General features: G+C 37.9%; 1 protein-coding gene across 1 annotated transcript in view; it reads left to right on the forward strand.

Moving 5' to 3' along the window:
- The window catches only part of CC2D2A (coiled-coil and C2 domain containing 2A), a gene marked incomplete at its 5' end in the record, with an annotated part of 55,810 nt that overhangs the window by 21,120 nt on the left and 13,253 nt on the right, over positions 1-21,437 (forward strand). Inside the window, 14 exons of the mRNA XM_084266753.1 lie at positions 1,577-1,717; positions 2,134-2,290; positions 3,672-3,904; positions 4,796-4,973; positions 6,297-6,453; positions 7,533-7,680; positions 10,347-10,485; positions 11,209-11,412; positions 13,945-14,037; positions 15,914-16,005; positions 17,666-17,833; positions 19,656-19,761; positions 20,726-20,835; positions 20,952-21,048. Coding sequence (XP_084122879.1) covers positions 1,577-1,717; positions 2,134-2,290; positions 3,672-3,904; positions 4,796-4,973; positions 6,297-6,453; positions 7,533-7,680; positions 10,347-10,485; positions 11,209-11,412; positions 13,945-14,037; positions 15,914-16,005; positions 17,666-17,833; positions 19,656-19,761; positions 20,726-20,835; positions 20,952-21,048 — 2,023 coding nt within the window. The remainder of the gene's footprint in view (positions 1-1,576; positions 1,718-2,133; positions 2,291-3,671; positions 3,905-4,795; positions 4,974-6,296; positions 6,454-7,532; positions 7,681-10,346; positions 10,486-11,208; positions 11,413-13,944; positions 14,038-15,913; positions 16,006-17,665; positions 17,834-19,655; positions 19,762-20,725; positions 20,836-20,951; positions 21,049-21,437) is intronic.

The raw sequence follows: 21,437 nt of genomic DNA on the forward strand, positions 1-21,437 counted from the left end.
TCAGTTTTGAGTACTTTTGTGTCACACCGTTACCAATCAGGAGACACTCAGGTGAAATTGGTGGTATCAGTGTTGCATAAGTATTGTGATTATTCTAGGACTTTTCACATCTGTAATTATTTCTGGCTACAGCTCTGTTGTTGGAAGCTGTTACAGATGTGAGGCTCAGATGGGCTCAGTGATTTTTACTGTCATGGTGTTTAATACTAACGTGGACCACATATGTTGGTAGAAATGTCAGACCTGCCTTGTGTCCCATTTAACATTGCATTTCCCTGATAGTCAGTGTAGCTGTCATGAGAAGTTAGAGATATGAAGAAAGTGTAGCATAGAAAATAATCCAATTGTTTCCTCCACCCTGCGGTCACGTAACTGACAGCAAACTCTGTGCTGTTTGAAGATCAGAACTGTAGGTTTCCATCAGTTTGAGGAAGAAATGTTGTCTGAATGTAGAGAATTGGCAAATGAGCAATTTTAGCCCTACTGTCCTCATTTGCTGAGGAGGAAGCCAAAGTATGCTGTGGCAGGTTGCAGACTCTTCTGTCTGATGTATTTCAGCAGAGGTGCTTCTCTACTGAAACGTCCCGCTTCCAAATCGAGTAAGTTAGATAAGTGTAATTACTGACCTGCATGCTCCTCATGTATCTAAGCTTCATCTTCTAGCTTCATCTCGTAGACAAAGAAGAAAACGTTAAGCCTCATGGTTAAGTAATATTCTGCTGTAATAAACTGCTAGATATTGAAGTGGAGAAGTCACTCATATTGCTTCCTAGAAAGTCTGGATTTCGTCTTTGTTGTCTGTACAACTGCCAGCTCTTAATTCAGCCTCCCTGCTTCCACATTCTCTGAACTTTAGTAGTAGTAATGTGTTTGTTTACATCTTTTATTTTTTTCTAATCATATTATTTTTACTAGACAAGTTTAGCTACTGAGACAGTACTGGAAAGTCTGTGCTTGTGCTGCATAGACACTGACATCAGAAGTGTGTGTTGGTCATTAGCTTTTTTACAAACAGGGTGGAAATGTAAAATACTGACTTTGAAGGGAAAAAACAAAGCCAAGAACTATTAGGTTTTTTGTGTTAAGAATCTTGTAGAGCTGTCAAAGAACTTGCATTACCTCATACATTACTACATTACTTCATCTCTGCACATCCTTACTATTGGAGCTAAAAGCATGTTAAGTTTAGAACATATTTTGTAATATCTAATTGTAATAAGCATTACTTCATAGCAGCAGTGTAGGTTTCTTGGGCTATTGTTTACGTGAATGGACTTCAAAGTATTTTTAATGATGTACAGCTGTGATAAGCCTTTCAGAAAACTTTGGGATCCCTAGGGAATGAATTGTAACTGAAGTCAGATTGCCCAAAATGCAAGAGACTGAAGTACAGAAGAAATTAAATCCTGCCATCTTCAAGTGTGGGTTTTATGCTTCTTGGATTTAAACTACTGCAGTCATCAATCAAATTGAATCCCACATCACTTGGCTTTTATTATTGCAAGTTTTTACTCTATTGTTCCACTAAGTTATACAATTCTGATTGATTTTTGTGCATATGTATGTATATTTCTAGGCAAACCAGAAGGCTTCGTGATGCTGAACAAGAGAAAGACAGAATGTTGCTTAAAACTATTATAAAAGTTTGGAAACAAATTAAATCCCTCCGTGACTTCCAGAAGTTTACTAACACACCCATAAAGCTTTACTTGAGGAGGTATGTTTTGATAGCACTTTGTCTTTCATTTGCCAGCAGTGGAGTTTTCATAAGACTAATTTGTGAGCATATAATTCTGATAGGAAGAGTGCAAAAGGATAAATTTGACAAGTGTCTGGCCCTGATTGAGCCTTCCACTGTATTTTTTTTCTATTTTTGAGTTTGGGGAGGAAGGAAGGTTAAAATAACAACTAATAACTGTAACAGAAAGGAATTTATAATAGCAAATGAATAAAGAAAAAGTAATTATATTAATTCTGGATAGTAACTATCTGCTAGTACTTTTAAATACAGCACACTTTTGATACAACAAAAATAATTTGTGGAGTAGTAGTCTTGCTATATAATAAGTTTATATGCTTAATTGTAGTCCTTATATTAATTTCTGCAATATGTTGATAATTACTGTTTTGAAGGGAAGAAGTTGATCAGAGATTAGATGAAAAAGAATATGAAGCAGAAATTCAGGCTGAGGTAAATGAGTTACTAGAAGAATATATGGAGGAGTATGAAAAGAAAATGGAGGAGTATAAAGCTGAGCTACAAGAGTGGAAATCCTGGAAGAAGGCACAGGTTTGTTTAAATCATTGTTTCACAAAAAATTAAAGTTATTACCAAATTTGTTCAAAATTTGTCCTTCTAATGCAGAGGGAAAATAACCCAATCAGTTAAGCATAATAGTTGAGCGTAGTTAGTTAAGATAGTTAAGCATAAATTTTGTAATGTATTTGGATACATTTTGTCAACTTAGAATATGTTGGTAAATTGTTAATTTAAAAAAATCAAAATGTGTTAGGTTTTTATGGGGCATTGTCTTCCTGATATTGATTTTTAGCACTTGAGCAGTTCTTTCTTTAACAAATTTGCAGCATTCCCATTAAATGCATTTCCTTTTTGCAAAGGAATTGTGGTTCCACACTTACTTTATTTTACACAAAGTACTTGGTTGGTTAATCATTGTTCTTGGTGTCTTAGCACTAGTATACATCAAGTGGATCTAAGGAAAACATTAGAGCTAGGTAAAACTAGATATATTTAAAAGAAAACATAGGAACAAAAAGGCTACTGTAAAATCAAGCCAAGAAATAATATCTATTAATTAAAACATGCACAAGTTGTTTATCTGAATACTTCCATGAGTGAGGAAAACCTGTTTGGTTTCCTCAACTCCTCCTGTTTGCTTATGATGTATTAAATTGTGAAGCAGCTGGTCCTTCCATTCAAGTTATACTTCCAAGTGATCTGTAAGTCTGTGGAAGGAGGAACTTGCTTGCAGTTGTTTAGAACTGAACATTCAAGGCTGGGTTGGATGGGGCCGTGAGCAGCCTGATGTAGTGAAAGGTGTCCCTCCCCATGACAGGGGGGTTGGAACTTGATGATCTTTAAGGTCCCTTCCATCCCAAACCATTCTATGATTCTATGCCTATAAATAGTGCAGTTCTGCCTAAGGAGAGGCTGAAAGGTGCTACTTGTGCTGTTTGCTTGTTCTGTTTAGTGTGGAGGAAGAAAGGGGAGCATTCCACACCTGCTAAAGCTAAAAACCTTGTGCTCCAAAGCTTGTTCCAGGTGTGCATTCACTTTGTCAATGTGTATGCAGACAGTTCTCAAAGAACTGTGACTACCTGTTCCTTCAGTCCTAACAGAATGCACATGGTAACTCAGCTGCTAGCCAGAACGTTCAGTATATACATTGTTCCTTCAGTTGGTTGGGAAGGTTAAGCAAATGCTTTGTTTGAGGTACATTGTGTTTTCAAAGCATATGAATGGAATGCATTGCTGAATTCTGAATCTGAAGTGGTGCTATAGTGAGAGAAACCTTACTTTTATGTGGTGATTTTAAAATCATACAGTCGTTTTTCATACATGTTTATCACTTGTGAATCGAGAGAACAAGAGAAAAAAACAACTCTACTGATTGAAACAAATTCAGGAAGAATGTTATTTTCATATCCAGAAGTCCAAGAAGAAAAAGAAGAAAACAGATATTCATGAAGAAGAAGAATCAGTAGATTATGATCTTGGTGAGGAACGTGTGAAACCCATCCCTCCTAAAATGGCCAATAGCCAGGAAATAGAGCAGCAGGTTAGGAAAAAAGCTGACAACTGCAGAAGGAAGCCTGGAGAGCCTGCTCTAATTCCTGAACTTGTCCTATCAGGAAGCATAACTCCAACTGAGTTGTGTCCACGGTAAGCTAAAGGTTGGGCTGCAAATGACTTCGTTGTTACATACTTTTATAGTGATTTTCTGCTGCTATTGTTTATTGATTGTACAACTTCAGAAGTGTGTGCTCACCATTCTGTTTAGCTTAAAATGTTGAAACTTCTGCTTCTGAAGCTGACATAATTATATTTTTTAAGACACATGTAACCTTGTAGATACTAGGCTTGGAGAATGCCCTTCTGCACCTTCCCTTTGAACCTGCTGATGTTCTTTGAGCATCTGTATAGCGCAGTGGTGTATCTGTAAAGCTGGTTTTAGTGTAGAGTCTGTGTCTCTTCTGGCAGTACCACTCTCACTAGCTAGTCTTTACACTGGGTCTGTGTCAACAAAGATAAAATAAAGAAATGGTGTAGTAAACCAGAGATTTCACTGTGGGTTAAAATAAGTATGTTTACTTGTTTCTGTTACTTTCCACATTTACATATGCAATTTAACATATATCTAGCAGATTTTAGTAATTTTAAAACTGCTTTGTGTTGTACTTACTCAGCAGATAGGCTTCATCAAGGAATATTGTTCATCTGTTCTGCTCCCAGAGACTAAAAGTTTCAAAATCTTTACTCAATTTGATATAATTTGTTGTGCTTTGGAGGAAAAGAATAGAAGGGAATTTTGTTTGGAGGTAGCTTTAGTGAAGCTAAAATTTTACCTGTTCATTTTTAAATCATTTTACATTCATCAGAAGATAAAACAACTGTTAAATAGTTATTTTAAAATTGTTCCTGTGTAGTGATGTTCTTAGAAGCACACTTAGGTGACTTCTGTTTCCCTTGAGGAATCAGATTCTCATTAAAAAATAACCAAAGAATACAAGTGTTATTAAAAATCCTGTGACAGCTTGGTTTACCTATTTACAGAGCAGAAGTTTTGCGACGAGAAGATGTGAAGAAATGCTCTGCATTTATAAAAGTCCTTTTCAACTCCAAAGAAGTATCAAGGACTGTTACCCGACCAATAAGTTCAGATTTCAGAGTTCACTTTGGACAGATTTTCAATTTGCAAATATTCAACTGGCCAGAGAGTTTGAAACTACAGGTAAATAATGATTTATCATAGTAACTTTTAAAAAGATAGTATGAAATGTAGTTATTCCTGGAATGCTTGTATTTTGCTGTATAGTAGTAGTGTAAAGCCTGAAGAACCTATGAAATACCCTTTGTAAATCATTAGTCTTGTACCTGTCCCTGACTTCTCTAGTCACAAACTTTCAACGTTCCTGCTATTTGATGCCTGTGCTTTATATATGTGTGTGTGTCTGTATATATATGGCTATGGACTGCGTGGGGGAAATTAAGTAATTGGGAGATGTGATCATGTATGCTAGTGGAGCACCCTTTTAATTTTAGGAAAAATACTTTATGTTGCAGATAAACTGCAAAATGGCATTCTTAAAAAGATATTGTCTACACAGCAAAATCATCATAACGTTTTCAGGAGGGGAACAAGAAAAAAATTCATTGATAGTGATGTCCATGACTGCACTTGGCTTCATCAGCAGTGCAGTAAAGTCAAACCACCACCATCCCTGTTCCAAGTAGGAATTAATGAATGACTCACAAGAGTATTTTTCACAGCCAATACATTTTTAGCAGGATCAGGATCCTACTTCTCCTGTTAGATAACTTGTCCTTACAGGTAACTTTTCACAGATAGCTCAAAGAAGGTTGTATACTCCTCATCTGCTCCGTTTATATAACACAAACATTGAAAGGGAAAGTTGGCTTGGATGAAAAACATCTGAATGGAGAAATAAATCACAGCACTCTGGGCATGCAATTGGCCAGAAGAGGGGGAAGCAGCCTGAAGTAGTGCTGGAATGGGGACTGTGAGCCTTACCTTGCCTATTGTGGTGAGGGAGAACTAATGAGGCAGAATCCCTCTGGCACCTTCACCTGATGCCAGTAACTGTCCCAAGCAGTTGCATGTTCTATAGTGACGCTCTTTAAAGCCTGGAGTTTGTTGTACTAATCTCAGATGCATTAGAAAGGTGAGGAAGATACACTTCAAAGAGGAATTAATCCAGTGAGTCACCTTCCCTGGATGTGTTCAAAAAAAGGGTAGATGAGGTACTTAGGGATAGGGTTTAGCTTAGAATGGGAATGGTTGGGCTTGGTGATCTTCAAAGGTCTTTTCCAACCTTGTGATTCTGTGATTCTGGCCAAGATAGCTGGTGATGGCTGAAATGTCTGCTAACTGGATAATTTAGAAAGTAAATGAATGCAGTTGCCTTCAATGAATTATTTCATGCTTAAGTCATAGTAAAACCTTTTGTCCAAATATCCTACAATATGTTTTCAACTTCTTGTTGTATACGTGTGTACATCTTCTTACAATGTCTGTCACCATGCTTTTTCCTAGATCTACGAAACAACGGGTATGAGCAGCACCACCTTGTTGGCTGAAGTGTTCATACCTGTTCCTGAGACTACAGTTCTGACAGGCAGCGCTCCTATGGAGGAAATAGAGTTCAGCAGCAGTCAGCGTGTGGTGTTGGACCATGAGGGGGTTGGCAGTGGTAGGAACTCTTGGTCTTTGTCAGTTCAGTATTTCTTGGTTTTCTGTAACAGGCAGGTATGTAGAATAAGTTGTTAGGGTGTTTACAGCCTCCGTGACTAAATCTTACAAGGATCATGGCTATTTTATGAAGTTTGCTGTGAAACTTTTGTCTCTTATTAGTTTTAAGCTCTATATCATAAAAATGTGTATGATTATTGCTTGGCTTGTAATATTAGTGGGGCTTTGCTAGCTCTCTAAGGTGTTTGGGGCTTCTTTTGTGCTTCAGTAATTAGGCCTCTGACACTGCAGAAGAAAGCAAATGGTATTAATCAGGGTAGCTCCAGTGATTTTAAAGTCTTACATTGCTGAGGAACTGTCCGTATAAGTCTTTATGCAGATTAATTTTTTTGTCTTCCTACTTGCTTTGATGACATCCTGCAACATGTTTTATCCTTGGGTCATCAGAAAGATAAAACAAGGAAGAGGTGGGGGAACAGGAAACAAGAATAATACATAGTAGCACATGGAACTTCCAAGTTCACATAATGGTTTGAATGGTATTATGAGATGACTGACTTGCATACATTTGAAATACAGATCAAGCCAGAGTAGAAGGATAGATAAAAAGCTGTGAAGGAAAGAAATGTGTTTAAAAAAGATCATCACAACAAATGTGTGCATAAATGTCACTGCCCATTATGGCTGTATACACAACTGCATATCACAAAGTACTAGGACTGACTTCTCAGTCATGCATAATTCTTCTGACTCTGAATCTCTATTTCATTAATAGCAGTATGATGAATCTGAAAATTACCAGAGAGATTAAATAGTGTGAAGAGAAGAAAAAAGCCTTTGGCATAGCTTTCAAGGCCGAAAGGAAAGCCTTTCTGTAGGTGGAATAGAATCTTTCACTCCCTTTGTAGAGCAGAGCCCTTCCCTGCAGTGTGCAGGGGAATCAAGTTGTTTTTGCATTGCCCCATCTATAAAAAAGCATAGGTTATTTCACTACTTATTTTCAGGAAGTATTTTAAAGATGTTTGGATGTTGTGTTTGAATGCATAAATACACTACTTTGGGGTTTTTTCCCCTTAATAGGTGTGCCCTTCTCATTTGAAGCTGATGGTAGCAACAAAATTACTTTAATGACCTCTGGGAAAGTATCCAATAGTGTCTCTTGGACAGTTGGAGAAAAAGGAATCCCCTTAGCTCCTCCAGTATCTCAGCAAAACACAGGCATTCCAAGGTAAGAGGATAGGAATCTTCAGTGATTCATGGGAAACTGATTATACTAGTATTTAAAAGAACAAAGCAATGAAACAGAAACAGAAAACAAAAATACAAGAAAAAATGCACAAAGAAGATGTTCATAATCAAGAATGTTGATAATCTTTTTCCTTAAGTTCAGATATTTTACTTTGCTCAGTAACCCCCTGCAGATCACAGAATCACAGAACATTAGGAGTTGGAAGGGACCTCAAAAGATCATCTACTCCAACCTCCCTGCCAGGGCAGGGTCACCTAGACTGAATCACACAGGAACACATCCAGATGGGGTTTGAATGTCTCCAGAGGAGGAGACTCCACAACCTCTCTGGGCAGCCTGTCCCAGTGCTCTGTCACCCAAGATACCTTGAGGTGCACGTTTTTAGTAAATAGATTTTGGCTAGAAATTTATCTTCCAGTATATTCTTTACAGACAATGTTAAAGTTAAACTCTAGGTGATTAATTCACTTTTATGACTAATTGTTTATATTGGCAAGGAACTTTCCTGCAGTAATTGTGCTAAGAATGGAAGCTCCAGCTCTTTCTTATCTGAAGAGAATGCGGAGGCTATTGGGACAGATGCTTTAAATGCCTTTTCAGTAATTAATGATAAAAATTATCCTATGAATGCAGTAGAAGTGTGGGAGCTTGACACTGTTAAGTGAATTAATCAGTGAAAAATTCTCATCTGTCTTATTATTCCAGAATAATACTCTTCCATTATTTTCTTTCCACCAGAAGCCTAATGCAGAAATAAGTATATTATTCTGTTCAAAACAGTCTAATTTGCCCCTTTGGCTGCAAGTGGAACTTTGTAGATTATTTGTCTGTTTTGTTGCTTTTATATAATTCCAGTAAAGTCAAGGAGATGATACATAAAATCTGCTTTGGTAACGACCTCAGGTAACTTCATGGTTTTCCCATACTTATTACCACTGATTCAGTCTCTCTCCCAGCTGATTAGACTCTGTGAAAATTTGATTTATTTTGAGGCTAGACCTTGGCATTCAAATCACTGTTACTATTTTTGACCCAAGCTGCAGCCGTTGGAATAATTTGCTGATCAGTATATGAGTAACCTGATGACTTCAATGAGACTGCAGTAGCAGAAGATTAAAGCATAAGGAAAAACGTTCCCAAAGGCTAGCTTTAAACTCAGGAGACTAATCACTCTTGTAAATGGAAAAATGGGGAATTTCAGACAAAAGTTTGAATTATCCTGAGATGAACAACCTTCAGTGACTTTCCATTGTCTGTTGTGAAAGCTGGAGTCAAGATTTTTGTGCCTGAAGTTATTTTTTTTCTGCCCATTAGCTTTTCATTGTGCATTTGTTCAAGACTGGTGCCTAAAGATATAACCTTCATTTTACCACTCTTATCTACTGCTCCATTAACTGCTGGATATTTGGCTGATTCTAACCAAGTGCAAGAAAGATTCTTAAGTTCTCAAAGCTTTCTTAAAAATATTAGGATAGTAGAGAACAAAGACTCATATTAGCATCCCTAGCAAGACAAGGGGCAACATCCACTTTCTGTGGTATTTGGCTGATCACAGGCATGACCTGGTGTCTTGGATTTACCTGGAAATGTTTTGGTAGGGGGAACTTCAAGGGTGGCCTTTGTGAGAAGATGCCACGTGCCTGGCCAACAAGTCAGTATGGTATGCAGATGGCCTCCAGGCTACCTACCATGCTTCCTTGCTTGCTGTAAATACCAGAAAGCAATCAGAAGCATCCAAAGGGAAGGAAGGTTTAGATTAGATATTAGGGGGAAGTTTTTTACAGAGAGAGTGGTTAGGGGCTGGAGCAGGCTGCCCAGAGAGGTGGTGGATGCCCCGTCCCTGGAGGTGTTCAAGGCCAGGTTGGATGGGACCCTGGGCAACCCTGCGTAGCTCCAGGCCTGGAGGTTGGTGGCCCTGCCTGTGGCAGGGGGGTTGGAGTTCTATGATCCTTGGGTTCCCTTCCAACACATGCCATTCTATAATTCTGTGATCCTGTAGTAAGGAGTGGAGCTGGCACTCATAGGGACTGTCAGGCCCAAAAGCAGGGCTGCACCTCAAGGGAGAAGGCTGCAAGGGTGTCCCAGCACAGGCAGTGCCTTTGCCAGCCGTCTTGCAGTCCCACAGGAGCTGAACTTGACGGGGTGCTGGCAGCAGCCCCACACGATGAGAGGACAAAGTGGTCCCCAGGGTCTATCCAGAAACAGCAGGGAAAGGTGTCAGAGACCAAGGCTGTAGTGCAGGTCTGGGAGAGCCATCCAGGAGATGGGTCAAGACAGGATTTAAAACATAGTGTAAGCAAGGACAGTACAGCTGAGAAGTTCTTTTCAGTATGGATTGTCAAAAGTTTAATGTGAACTTCGATGCAGTAAAGAAATTTACCATCTTATAGTAATCAGCAATATGGATTAGTGTAGGGGTATTATAATATGTCAGTAAGCAGTTCCTTCATATTTCCCCTTTACTTTCCTTTGCAATTCATCATTCCCCTGGTTGCATAGCTGTAACTGAGAACTGCATAGTGGAATTTACAATTCTGGTTGTGGGGAGCTTTTTGGTTCTTTCTAAGATTGCTCTAAATACTTTTTTAATATTACTAAGTCATGTGTGGTTTAGGTATAAGTTCTGTCAATTCACTTTCTTTCAGTGCTTTAAAAAACATTGATGCTATTGCATCCATTGGTACATCAGGCTTAACTGACATGAAGAAGCTAGCTAAATGGGCAGCAGATGCAAAACTTGATCCAAATGACCCAAACAATGCAGCTCTGATGCAGCTGATCATGGTAAGTGTTTTTTTTCAGAGCTGTGGGGCTAATGGAACTGTGAAACATCTAGTCACCAGCACCTTCTCAGGCAATCTGCATGTATGCCTGGGATGCAGTAGCATTGGAATTTGTAATGGAAATACTTATGTCAGTGTTAGAAAGCAAAATGTCTATTGAAAATACTTACGAATCAATTTAGTAGTATTCTAGTGGTAAAACATAGGTATAAGGGAATATACAACTGGATTAATTTGTAAATTAAAACAAAACTACCGATTTTGAGTTTGCTGTTTCCTTGAAGCACGGGGTTATTCCCAGTGTGCTTCTGTGGTCCTGAATAGGAAGTTGCTTGTTAGTGTCAATTGCACAAATAGATCTAGTGTTTTGTAGAAGTTGGGACTTATCTAAACAACAGATTGAGGAGCTATTTAGATAGCTGATGTTGTGTAAAGGAATCATCTTTACAGTACAGCTTCCTTGGTTACTCTGCCATGTTACAGTTTCTTTAAAGTTTTGCTTATGTTAGGAGCAAATAGAATGATACTGTGTTCTTACGTGTATAATCTCATATGCTTTGCTCAACGAAAGCTACTTTAAAAGACTTTGTGGCTCACTCTCAGTGAGTTTGCTTTTGCTTAAAATGAAAATCCTTGCAATATGGATGTTAAAACTTACAACGAAGATACTTTATAGACTTTTGACACTTCCTATGAAAAAATAATATATTATTTACTGATTTAGGTTGCCACAAGTGGAGAGGCACAAGTTCCTGATTTCTTCAGATTGGAACAGTTGCAGCAAGAATTTAATTTCGTTTCTGATAAGGAATTTAATAGATCAAAGAGATTCCGACTCTTGCAGCTCAGAAACGAGGAGGTGGCAGAGTTCCGAAACTACAGACAAGTCCCTTTACATGATCGAGAAATCAGTGACAAAATCTTCCAGGTAGCACGTTATCCTAAACACTTCTTTCTAGTTTTAATGCCAATAATACTTGACTTTCAGTTGTCATGTTATTTTAATGTGAAGAAGAGAACTTCTTTCCAAGGCAACTGGAGAAAAAGAACAGCACAACAACTTCTGTAGACACATGTTCTAATATATGTTGTTTGGGTTTGGGGTTTTTTTTGGGTTTATTTAATAAAAAAAGTTGATTTCAAATATAGAAAGGTAATGCAAAGATAATTCAGGCTTAGGCTGATTAACCTTTGAGCCCTTTCTGTGAAGACTGCTGGAAGCAATGACTCTAACCAGAATGAAATCCGTCTTGCGTTTTACAACAGCCTATGTTACAGTTATTTCTGGTTTAGTACATTGTTCCAATTAACTTACCCTGTCCTTGCCTCTTAATTACCTTACTGAAATGCAGTGTGTGTGGTTTTTATTTAGGTCATACTTCAATTATTTTTAATCTCAACTCCATTATTAGTGTTAAGTCACGCATTCTTTTGCTCTTTAGCAATTCATGTGGCTAAGGAGCAATTTAGTGTGTTCATTCCTTAGCAGGATCAGAAAAATTTCAGATTCTGGAAATTGCTGCTTTATCCTTACTTCTTACATGAATTTATTTGAAAAATGCCTTTGTTTCATTTCTTTTGGATTACATTTTTTTAAAGGTATTAATTCAATCATGTCTGGGTTTTTTAAATAATTAGTTTTCTTTTTTAAACTTTGTTAGGTTTGTATCTTTCATTTAAAGATGTGCCACATCTTTGATACGTGTTTCTGATCCAGTTGATTTAATGGAGTAACTTTGCTCTTTTTATGTTATCATTCAATATTGAATTTTTTCCCCACTGTGGTGTTTCACCAAGTGATTCTGTTATAATCATCCTCTCTCATCATCTTAGACTTCTTTTGCTTTATATTTTTTAGTTGTGTTCCTCAGTACAAATGGGTTTGTTCTCTCTACCACCAAACCCAGCAGCATAGGCTGTTGGCTTCTGATAACCCAAGCCATGCCATGCTCCTGGGCAGGCAGAAGTGACACAAGTGTTTTGGGTCAGATGGGAAGAGTTTCAATGTGGGGTTCAACACCAAAGTCGAGGCCAATCAGTCTGTATCTATTTGATTTGTCAGAAGTTTATGATCTTTTACTGTTTCTTCTGAAAGTTTATTTAATTCTAACAGTTAGTAAGTACTAATTATTAATCTATGGTACTTAAATCATACTGCAGTACAAAGTCTTCTGAAGGGAGCAATGCATATGCATGTACCAGTTAGACATTCAGCTCCCATTATTGGATTTCTAGCTTAGTCATTACTAGATCTGCCTAAAAGTTAGGATTTCTGGCTCATAAGAGCTATTCTTACTTTATTTTGTTGCCAATTGAAGTCGTTCAACATTAATTACTGTGCCCTGGAAAAGTTAGGTAAAGATTTATTGTGGAAGTAATGAAGCGCTGCATTCCCTGACTGCTCTTCCTGGAGCCTTTATCATAGAAAAAAAATACAACAGTAGCACAATGACCTAAAGGTTGATTTTCCTGAGTCACTTCTGCATGCTAACTAGGTGTAGTTCTAAAGCCAACCTGATTTACAGACTGCCAATAAGCTGCAAGTCCCTGGGGACCCTCTGGACTTTGTGTTTTGCCTGGAAGCTGAGCATCAGCTCTGGCCTTTTCTAAATTTACAAGTCAGTTTCCAAAGCTTGTGGATAAAAGTTGCATCTGTCAATACAGCTTTCATTGTAGTCTACCAGAATAGTAACCACAACCCTGAGAAATACTCCATCAACATACTTCTCCCCAAGAACCAAGTGCTTATCACTGATCTTTTCTTGTGGAAGTAACCAGTGTTCGTTCATTTCAGCCCCTTGGTTAGGCTGAGTTGTGTTTTGTTAGACTCTTCTGTCACACCTCAGGCAAAGCAAAATCTTCATACTCTGGCTGCTGATAAAGCTTTCAGTTCCTCACACTGTGAGAAAAAGGTTTTATTATGCTATTAAATCTCTTTAGTTCTTGATTAAAACTTTAAAAAAGCCCCAAAATTGTTTCACAATGAACTTTCCCACAGGTAGAGTTTCTTCCAGTGTTAAACAACATGAAAACATGATACATGTATCACACCACAGTTCAGATTTGAAGTCATCTTCCATGAATCACAGAATCATGAGAATGCTGCATCACTTCTGTTTATAAAGGATTCTCCTTATTGCAGCTGCAGTAACAGAAGCCTTTTCCAGTTCAAATGGAATTTCATTTTGCAGCAGGAGGTCAAAGTTCAGCTTTAAAAGAAGAGAGGGAAATCTTCAAGTTATTCACAGTAATTTAAACCACATGAATCTTAATGGAATTGTTGCTACTCACGTGTAGCAATGCTATTGCTGTATACATTAGCATTTTGTAAACCTCTGGCACCTGTTTTGGTTTACTGTGATCCTTATGTTAATATTAATGAAATATTTACCATTTTTCTTGTATGTAATAAAGCAGTGAATATATATATCAGATCACCAACTCTGGTAAATATCTTTAGGACTATGAGAAGAGAGTGCAAGAGAGGGATGTGATTGACAGCAAAAATTACCTAGATGCACACAGAGCAGTTGTTGCAAACTATCTACAGAAGGTAAGCTGTGAAAAAGATGGATCCACCATATTTCTTTAGGCCATATGTTGCTTCTGTACTTGGATGCTTTATTTCCAGGAGTACTAAAAACTGCTTCATCTCAAACATGACCTACAGATGTCTTAAAATTCCAAGTTAGGCTTGAAGCTGGTCTAATTGAACAAGTGAAGGTTTGTGAATGACTCAGTGTTCTTGAAAAAGATGCACTGTACAAAATGACCAGCCATTCTGGATTTTTCTAGCAGTTCTGTACATTCTTTCTTTCCTCCAGTGACCTAGACATTTGTACTGTTGTATCCCAGGTATTCACTGATTTCCCTATACTCCCTGTCTTCCTTCTTGTAAGCTGCTATGCTAAGAACTTAATTATCTCCATGAAAGTGGCCCTAATTGCTGTTAAAAATCATTTAATGCAATACTCAGAGTGCCTTGTCCTGCAGCCTAAAGCAGAGAAGATGTTACCATGATGAAATATATCTTCTCTGCTTTATCTTGATTTAATTTTATTATTATAGTCTGTTTATTCAGCTAGGATGACATTCTCTTTAATCCTTAGGGGAAAAATTAAAGGAAAACATTTGTCACATAGCCAAGTTAAATTTGCAAATCCAGGTTATTTTTGCAAAATACCAAGTGCAAAACATGTCCACCAGTTTGTTACCAGTCCTGAAAAGATCAGAAAGTGTATCATAGCTGAGCCAGCAAAACCTGTAATATGATGATAAAGTTGATTTGATGTGGGGCGAAGCAAATTGTCTACTATTCTTTCTAACAGACAATGAAGAGTATTTTAATTCTTCCAGGCAAGTGCCAAAGCCCAGATTCAGTATGATAATCTGAAAAAAACCCAACCTTTTAACAAAGCTGTCATGTCTGTGCCAGCCCCATGTTTTGCATGCTATTTGAGTGTACTGAAACATATGGTTTATGTAGTGTGCTACTATACAATTATTCAATACAGAGTAGCATACATTATAGTACCTTTATTTTAGACTAAATACAAATAACCTTTTCCAAAATAATACCTGGATATTTTGCATGTTTATAAATCATGTGATGTGCCTGAAAATTAGGTTGCTCCTGACAGAACTGAAATTTAGTTCACTCTGAGATGTGATCTTTACGTGCCTGTCCCTTCAATGCAAAGACAGCGTAGGAATAATGAGCCTAACTTTAAAACTTTTTTTAAATTACAAAGGGAGGTGTATTGTAGGAAACTGTTTGTTATTGCTGTTCTGCAACTGATCTTGTAATAACACAGCTATTAGTGTAAAGGCATTGCCAGCATTAGTGCTAGGCAAAAAGGACAAAGGCTCTGTCAGTCTGCTTCCACATAGTTATTGGGAGAAGAGGGAAGACTTTCATCCCTTTGCTTCGGTCTGTGACCTGAGCATAGAAAGGAAAGGAGTGAGGGATTTTAAACGTTTATTTGAAATCAGTGTTTGTAATACAGGCTTCATCCCTTGTGCTGCAGTCTGAAGTTTTGCTTTATCCCTATAACTAAGACCATATAGATTTCTCTATGGCCTTTTCTACAACTTGTTTGGACATGAAAAGAGGTGTCAATTACTGCTGTAAGCAGATAAGGCTTCATTTCCTGATTGCATGCTATGGTATGCCCATGTATCTGGCTACCCAGTATGTTTCTGGAGAATCATTGTGTTCATAAAATGTTCATAAAGCTTATGTCCTGTTTTGGAGAAATATCTGGTGGAAAGAAAATTTTCATTGGACTGGGATTCTCTTAAAACTGGGGGGAGGGGGGGGAGGGAGGAGGGAATGTGTATTAGGACACTGTGTTTAATAGAATTGCAAGTATTTGCTGTAAATGTGAATTCAAAATGCACTTTTGTCTCTTCTCCCTCCCCACGCTCAGGTTCGAGAATCAGTAATAAATCGTTTCCTCATAGCAAAACACCATTTCCTTCTCTGTGACCTTGTCAATGAAGAGGAGATTCCCAGCCTGGGGTAAGGCAGCAATTTTTATTTGCTGTAAATCAAAATAAGAATGTAAAACTGTCTCTGAACTTTCTTTGCAAAGTGTATTGATGTGACCAACTGATGCTATTTAGTGTGTAGTGTAATATAAAAACTTCTAATCACTGTGTAAGCCTCTGCCAGTACAGGCAGTGTATTGATACAAATAGTGCTTAAAAACTTAAGAAGTCTGGTTTGGGCAGAAACGGAGCCCAAGGCAGTGACAGATTGAGTGATTTCCAAATATCAGACAAGTGTCCAAGGTAGTAACACTACCATGGGTTCCATAGGTGATGCTCACTGACTCAGTGTGTATGCCTTGCAGATGATGTGCAATAGATTTTTTAACAGTCACTTTCTTTATTTTACTTCTCATGTATTTGCTGTTACCAGATGTCATCATATGCTGTTTACTTCTAGAAATGTTACTGGGTTTGGAAATTACTTGTTTTTTGCTTTTATTAGTTTTATTATTTAAGCACACTCTTTAGATTTCTGTTCCAAATTCCATTCTTGTTGCTTTTGACATTTATCAGTCATTACAGCATAGTTCATGCTTAATTAGTGATGCTCACTTAAAATCTGTAGATGCAAACAAGTTATGAAATGAAAAGATTACTATCTTTCATGTAGAAGTTGTTTGTGTTCACTAGACATGTGACACCTTTAAAGGACAGTCAGAGTCTTTTCAATCAGCAGTATAAATCTAAACAGTCCCATCTGCTGGAGATACAGAGATTTGCTCTCTTGCAAAAGAGTTCATCCTATTTGGGTTTTTTTGTTCATGTTATCACATCATGGAATGGAAAAATCCAAACAAGACTATAGTGAGCTTTTGGAGATGTTTAAACTCCAGTGTTTCACTGATACTTTCTTATTAGGAGTACTAATTCATATTGGATTCTATTTTCAAATGTATATGGTTAGTGAATTTAAAATACATCTCTGTTTAAAGCATCTGCTTAGTGAGATATTTCAGTAACTCATGGCTTTCTATTATTTTAACAGTAATTACTGTGATTTTTTTTAAAATTCTGGATAAGGAACTAGTACTGTTGTCTACCAGTTTTTAAAGTAGATTATGGAATGTCTGCTCAGTAATGTGTAAAAAAATATACCTGCTTTTTATTCTTTTCCTGTTTTGCTTTTGTGTTTTGTTTTTTTTTTCCCCCACTGGTTCTGCTTTGCCTTGGGTTGTAAGTTCTGAGGGTCCAGGGTATGTTGTGGAATATTCATTCTGTTTCCTTTCTATAGTTTGTTGTACATAGCTGTGTAATTAGCTTTTTTGCCTATGCCACACAGTGGTTGTCATCATCTGCTAGATACCTTGTTTATAGCACTGTAGTTTAGATCTAGCTTGAAGCTGTGTAATTGTCTTATTTGTATCTTACCTTGTTTTGAAACACCCCCCCAAAAAAAAACCCCAAACCCCTTTTTGTACATTTAAGTTCTAATTTCTGAAATGCATGACAAAACTGGGTTATGGAGTACTGGACAATTAAAACATTTTGACATTTGATAGGGTTTTGTGTGGTACTAACAGGAGCACATATTTCTTGTTGCTGTTAGTACCTAATTTGTACGTGTGTCATGGAAACACTCCTGTGGGTTCTATGCAGAAATGACTAAAAATCTGTTTCATGATTATTAGTATTTTGGGACTCAGCCTCTTTAAACTGACAGAGCCAAAACGACCACTAAAGCCAAGAAGGAAGGAAAGGAAGAAGGTTACAGCACAGAATTTGTCAGATGGGGACATAAAACTGCTAGTGAACATCGTTAGAGCTTACGATATTCCGGTGAGAAAACCAGTGATGAGGTAGGTTTGTTTACATGCCTGTTTACATGCCTGCTTACAGAACAGCTGCATTTTCTGGTTGCAGCTGGTTCCATGACAGCTGAAGTAACTAGTGTTGGAATTAGCCATGTGTGGTGTTTTGGTCTTTGTGATCCTCATACCTCTATGCTTTTATTAATCACAGTAACTGCTGTTTTCTAAGTAAATAGAATAATATGATTGACTATCAATAGCTGCTAAATTCAGGAAGCATTTTACTAAAAACTTTATTCATCTGCTTGAGGAAACGTAACTTCATAACTTACAGCTTTCACATTACAACTCTGGTAATATTAGATAAATTAAGCAAGCTGGCTAGTTACACTGAGGGCAATTTTAATTCATAAGATTTGTATTAAATACCCAAAATAAGTATTACAAAAATACTGTTCTCATTGTGGGATATTGTATTTGCCTCCTGAGCGTAGCATATTGGTCCTCTCCTTCGTGAACTCTTTAAGTTAGTGGGATGAGCCTAATTTGGCTCTGATTAATTTTATAGGTGACCAGCCAGCAGTGGCTCTTGCAGCTCGCAAGGCCAGTGGTATCCTGGGCTCCATCAGAAGAGGGGTGGCAGCAGGGACAGGGAGGGGATTGTCCCTCTCTACTCTGCCCTTGTGAGGCCCCATCTGGAGTCCTGTGTCCAGATCTGGGGCCCCCAATACAAGGATGTGGAACTGTTGGAGAGGGTTCAGAGGAGCCACAGAGATGATCAGAGGGCTGGAGCAGCTCCCCTATGAAGAGAGGCTGGGGGAGCTGGGCTTGTTCAGCCTGGAGAAGAGAAGGCTGCGGGGGGACCTCATTGCAGCCTCCAGTACCTGAAGGGAACTTATGAGCAGGAGGGGATTCAACTTTTTTAAAGGATAGACAATGGCAGGACAAGGGGGAATGCTTGCACTGCGTGGTGCTGTGTCCTGTAAAAGTACTTGAGTTCTGAGTGGGCTTATTCAGTTCCAGAAACGATATGTTCCTGCAGTGTTCTCTCTCTCCCAGAATACCTTACATCTAGCTCAGAGGTGTTTTCAAGCAGACTAATTACTGTGCATAAAGAATTTACCATGCTTTATCTCTTTACTGTAATAAAAGGTTCTCTTGGATCTCTGTGAATAAGTTCATATGGAGAAAAACAATTTGTATTAGAAATGCTGACAGAAAGGAAAAGATGAAAATTTCAATCCATTATCAGTATTACAAAAAGAACTAAAAACCCTTCCAGTCTTTTTCCATTATATGATATCTTATTTTGAGCTGCTTTCTCCATGAGTAGTTATGTTTTTGGAATCTCTGCTGTGGTGTTACTACACAAAAGGTTCTGTGGAAACGCTATAAAAATAGATGTATTAACATTTATTTTATTTCACTCATGAGTGGTTGATTGTGCAATGTACATATGGGTTTAATTTTGTTGTAAAAGCCTTGCCTGGATACCACAGAGTCTACACTGTTTACGAATTCTGTGGGGATTCATTTTCTTAAACTGAAAAAACCTGTAGTTCAAGGAAACTATACGGGGGAGGCAAAAATAAAAAAGTCTGGGGTTGATAAGCTCTTCAGAGAAGAGAGCCTTCAGGCACAGAGCACTCTTTTGCAATGAGACTTACAAGAGCTATACACTCACTACTCCTTTCTGGCATTCTTTTTGTGCTATTTGATGAAATAAATAGCTTTCCAAGGTTAAACTGGTAACATGATACATCAGAAGTATTTTCAGTAATCTGTGTGGTTAATGTGGAATGTGAGGGATTCATATTTTGTCATGTGTCCCCTGTCTTTTCTTCTTGTTGATGTTTGTTTCCTCTTGTAGCAAGCTTCAACAGCCATCCAAATCTTCAAGGTCCTTTAATGAGATGTTTGCAGCTTCTCCCTCAGCTCAGAGCCCAGCTGATAGCCCAGATTGGGCATTCAACCAGGTATATTACAAAACTAACATTTTCTTATGTGAAGTTGTGAGCATTCCTCTTTCTGACAGCCAGTAGCATTTACCATCAGAAGTATACCATGTTACTAAGGTTGACTTGCCTGCTTCTTGGTCTCCAAAAAGATAGTAAAGCTGAAAAAGGTTTAGAGAAGGGTGATAAGGATGCCAAAGCGACTGCACCCTGAAAAATATTAGGGCTCTTCAGCCAGAACAGCAGTTCCTGAGAGTCAGGGAGGAGGGTGGCTGGTGCACTCTTCATCTAGCTAAGCCAGCACAGCCGTTCCTGTGGCCAGTACTTCAAACTACATTTGCTTGCCACTTGAGCTAAATTCAGGCATCCTTCTGAATGATGATGGAAGGCCTTCAGGGTTTGTCCATGTGTTCCTTCAAAATTACTGTTTCTTGTAAAGTAGAAAGGTTCTGCCACATGCATTTAAACGCTAATGAAACGCTTAATTACGGCATTTTTAATCATATGAGGGGCTTGTTTTTTCCATCAGGATTTGCTTATCTGTAATAAGGACCAGCTAGAGAGACAACCAGGATTGTAGCAGTAGGCTTCTTGGATTACAGATAAGAAGATTCAAGTGCACTTTGCACTGGTGCCTGGATCATGTTTTCTTTCAGTTACTTTCTCTCTAGATAGCCAGTAGCTTTCCCACTCTCAGGGGAAAATGTGGTTTTGCTGGTGTATATGTGTAAATCTCTAAGTATTCTGAACACACATAATCTTTTGGAAATGCTAGCATATATAATATTTTTTAAAAGCTTCATGAATGCTGAGCAGCTGGGAAAATGCAATATTTGAGGTCTATTTAAGTTTCATCTGGGCTGGACCAGCCTGATCACCGCAAAGTAAACATTTAGTTTTATAGATACATGAAAATGTGTAATTTAATATGTTCTGGTTAATTTTTATTGAGGTCTGTTGACTTTGGTTTGGCCTCTCTTTGTAGGTTTTAGTCCGTCCCTTTGTAGAAGTTTCGTTTCAGCGAACAGTCTGCCGGACAACAACAGCAGAGGGGCCAAACCCCAACTGGAATGAGGAACTTGAGCTTCCCTTTAGGTATGGCAAAATGAAATCAGATTATTTCTGAGTAATAATAAATTAATTTGAGAATTAAGTTGTTTTTTTAAATTTTCCTCATCTGTTCAAATCACTTATTTATTTAACCCTTTCAGAGCTCCTAATGGCGACTACAGTACCCACAGTTTGCAGTCAGTGAAGGATGAAGTCTTCATTAACATTTTTGATGAGGTACTCCATGATGTGTTAGAGGTGAGTTCATAACTGAAGGACAAGTGTACATTACAGAATAGCATGAGCTTTTCGAGGCTGACAGAGTCAGACTTCTCAGTGTCATAGCTCTCACCCTCCTGTGTCTCTTTTGTCTCTATTTTGTCATTCCTTACAGTTTAATATCTAGTCAATACTGCAGGATGGTTAGAGGGAGCAGTCTGTACAGTGTTTAACTTTGTACAAATGAATCTTGCACTATGTAATCTGCTAGAGTTGGACATGTGTATGCCATCTCTTGTACTGATTTGTAATGACACTGGAGATACTAAAATTGAGAGGCAACATATGAACTGTGGTCTGAGTTCTAATCTTCTGAAGCTTAATCAGGATTTTTACTAAATTTCAGATGAATGATCCCTGTTCCTGTA

The sequence above is a fragment of the Gallinula chloropus genome, assembly GCF_964237585.1.
Source record: "Gallinula chloropus genome assembly, chromosome: 7".
Taxonomy (NCBI): Eukaryota; Metazoa; Chordata; class Aves; order Gruiformes; family Rallidae; genus Gallinula; species Gallinula chloropus.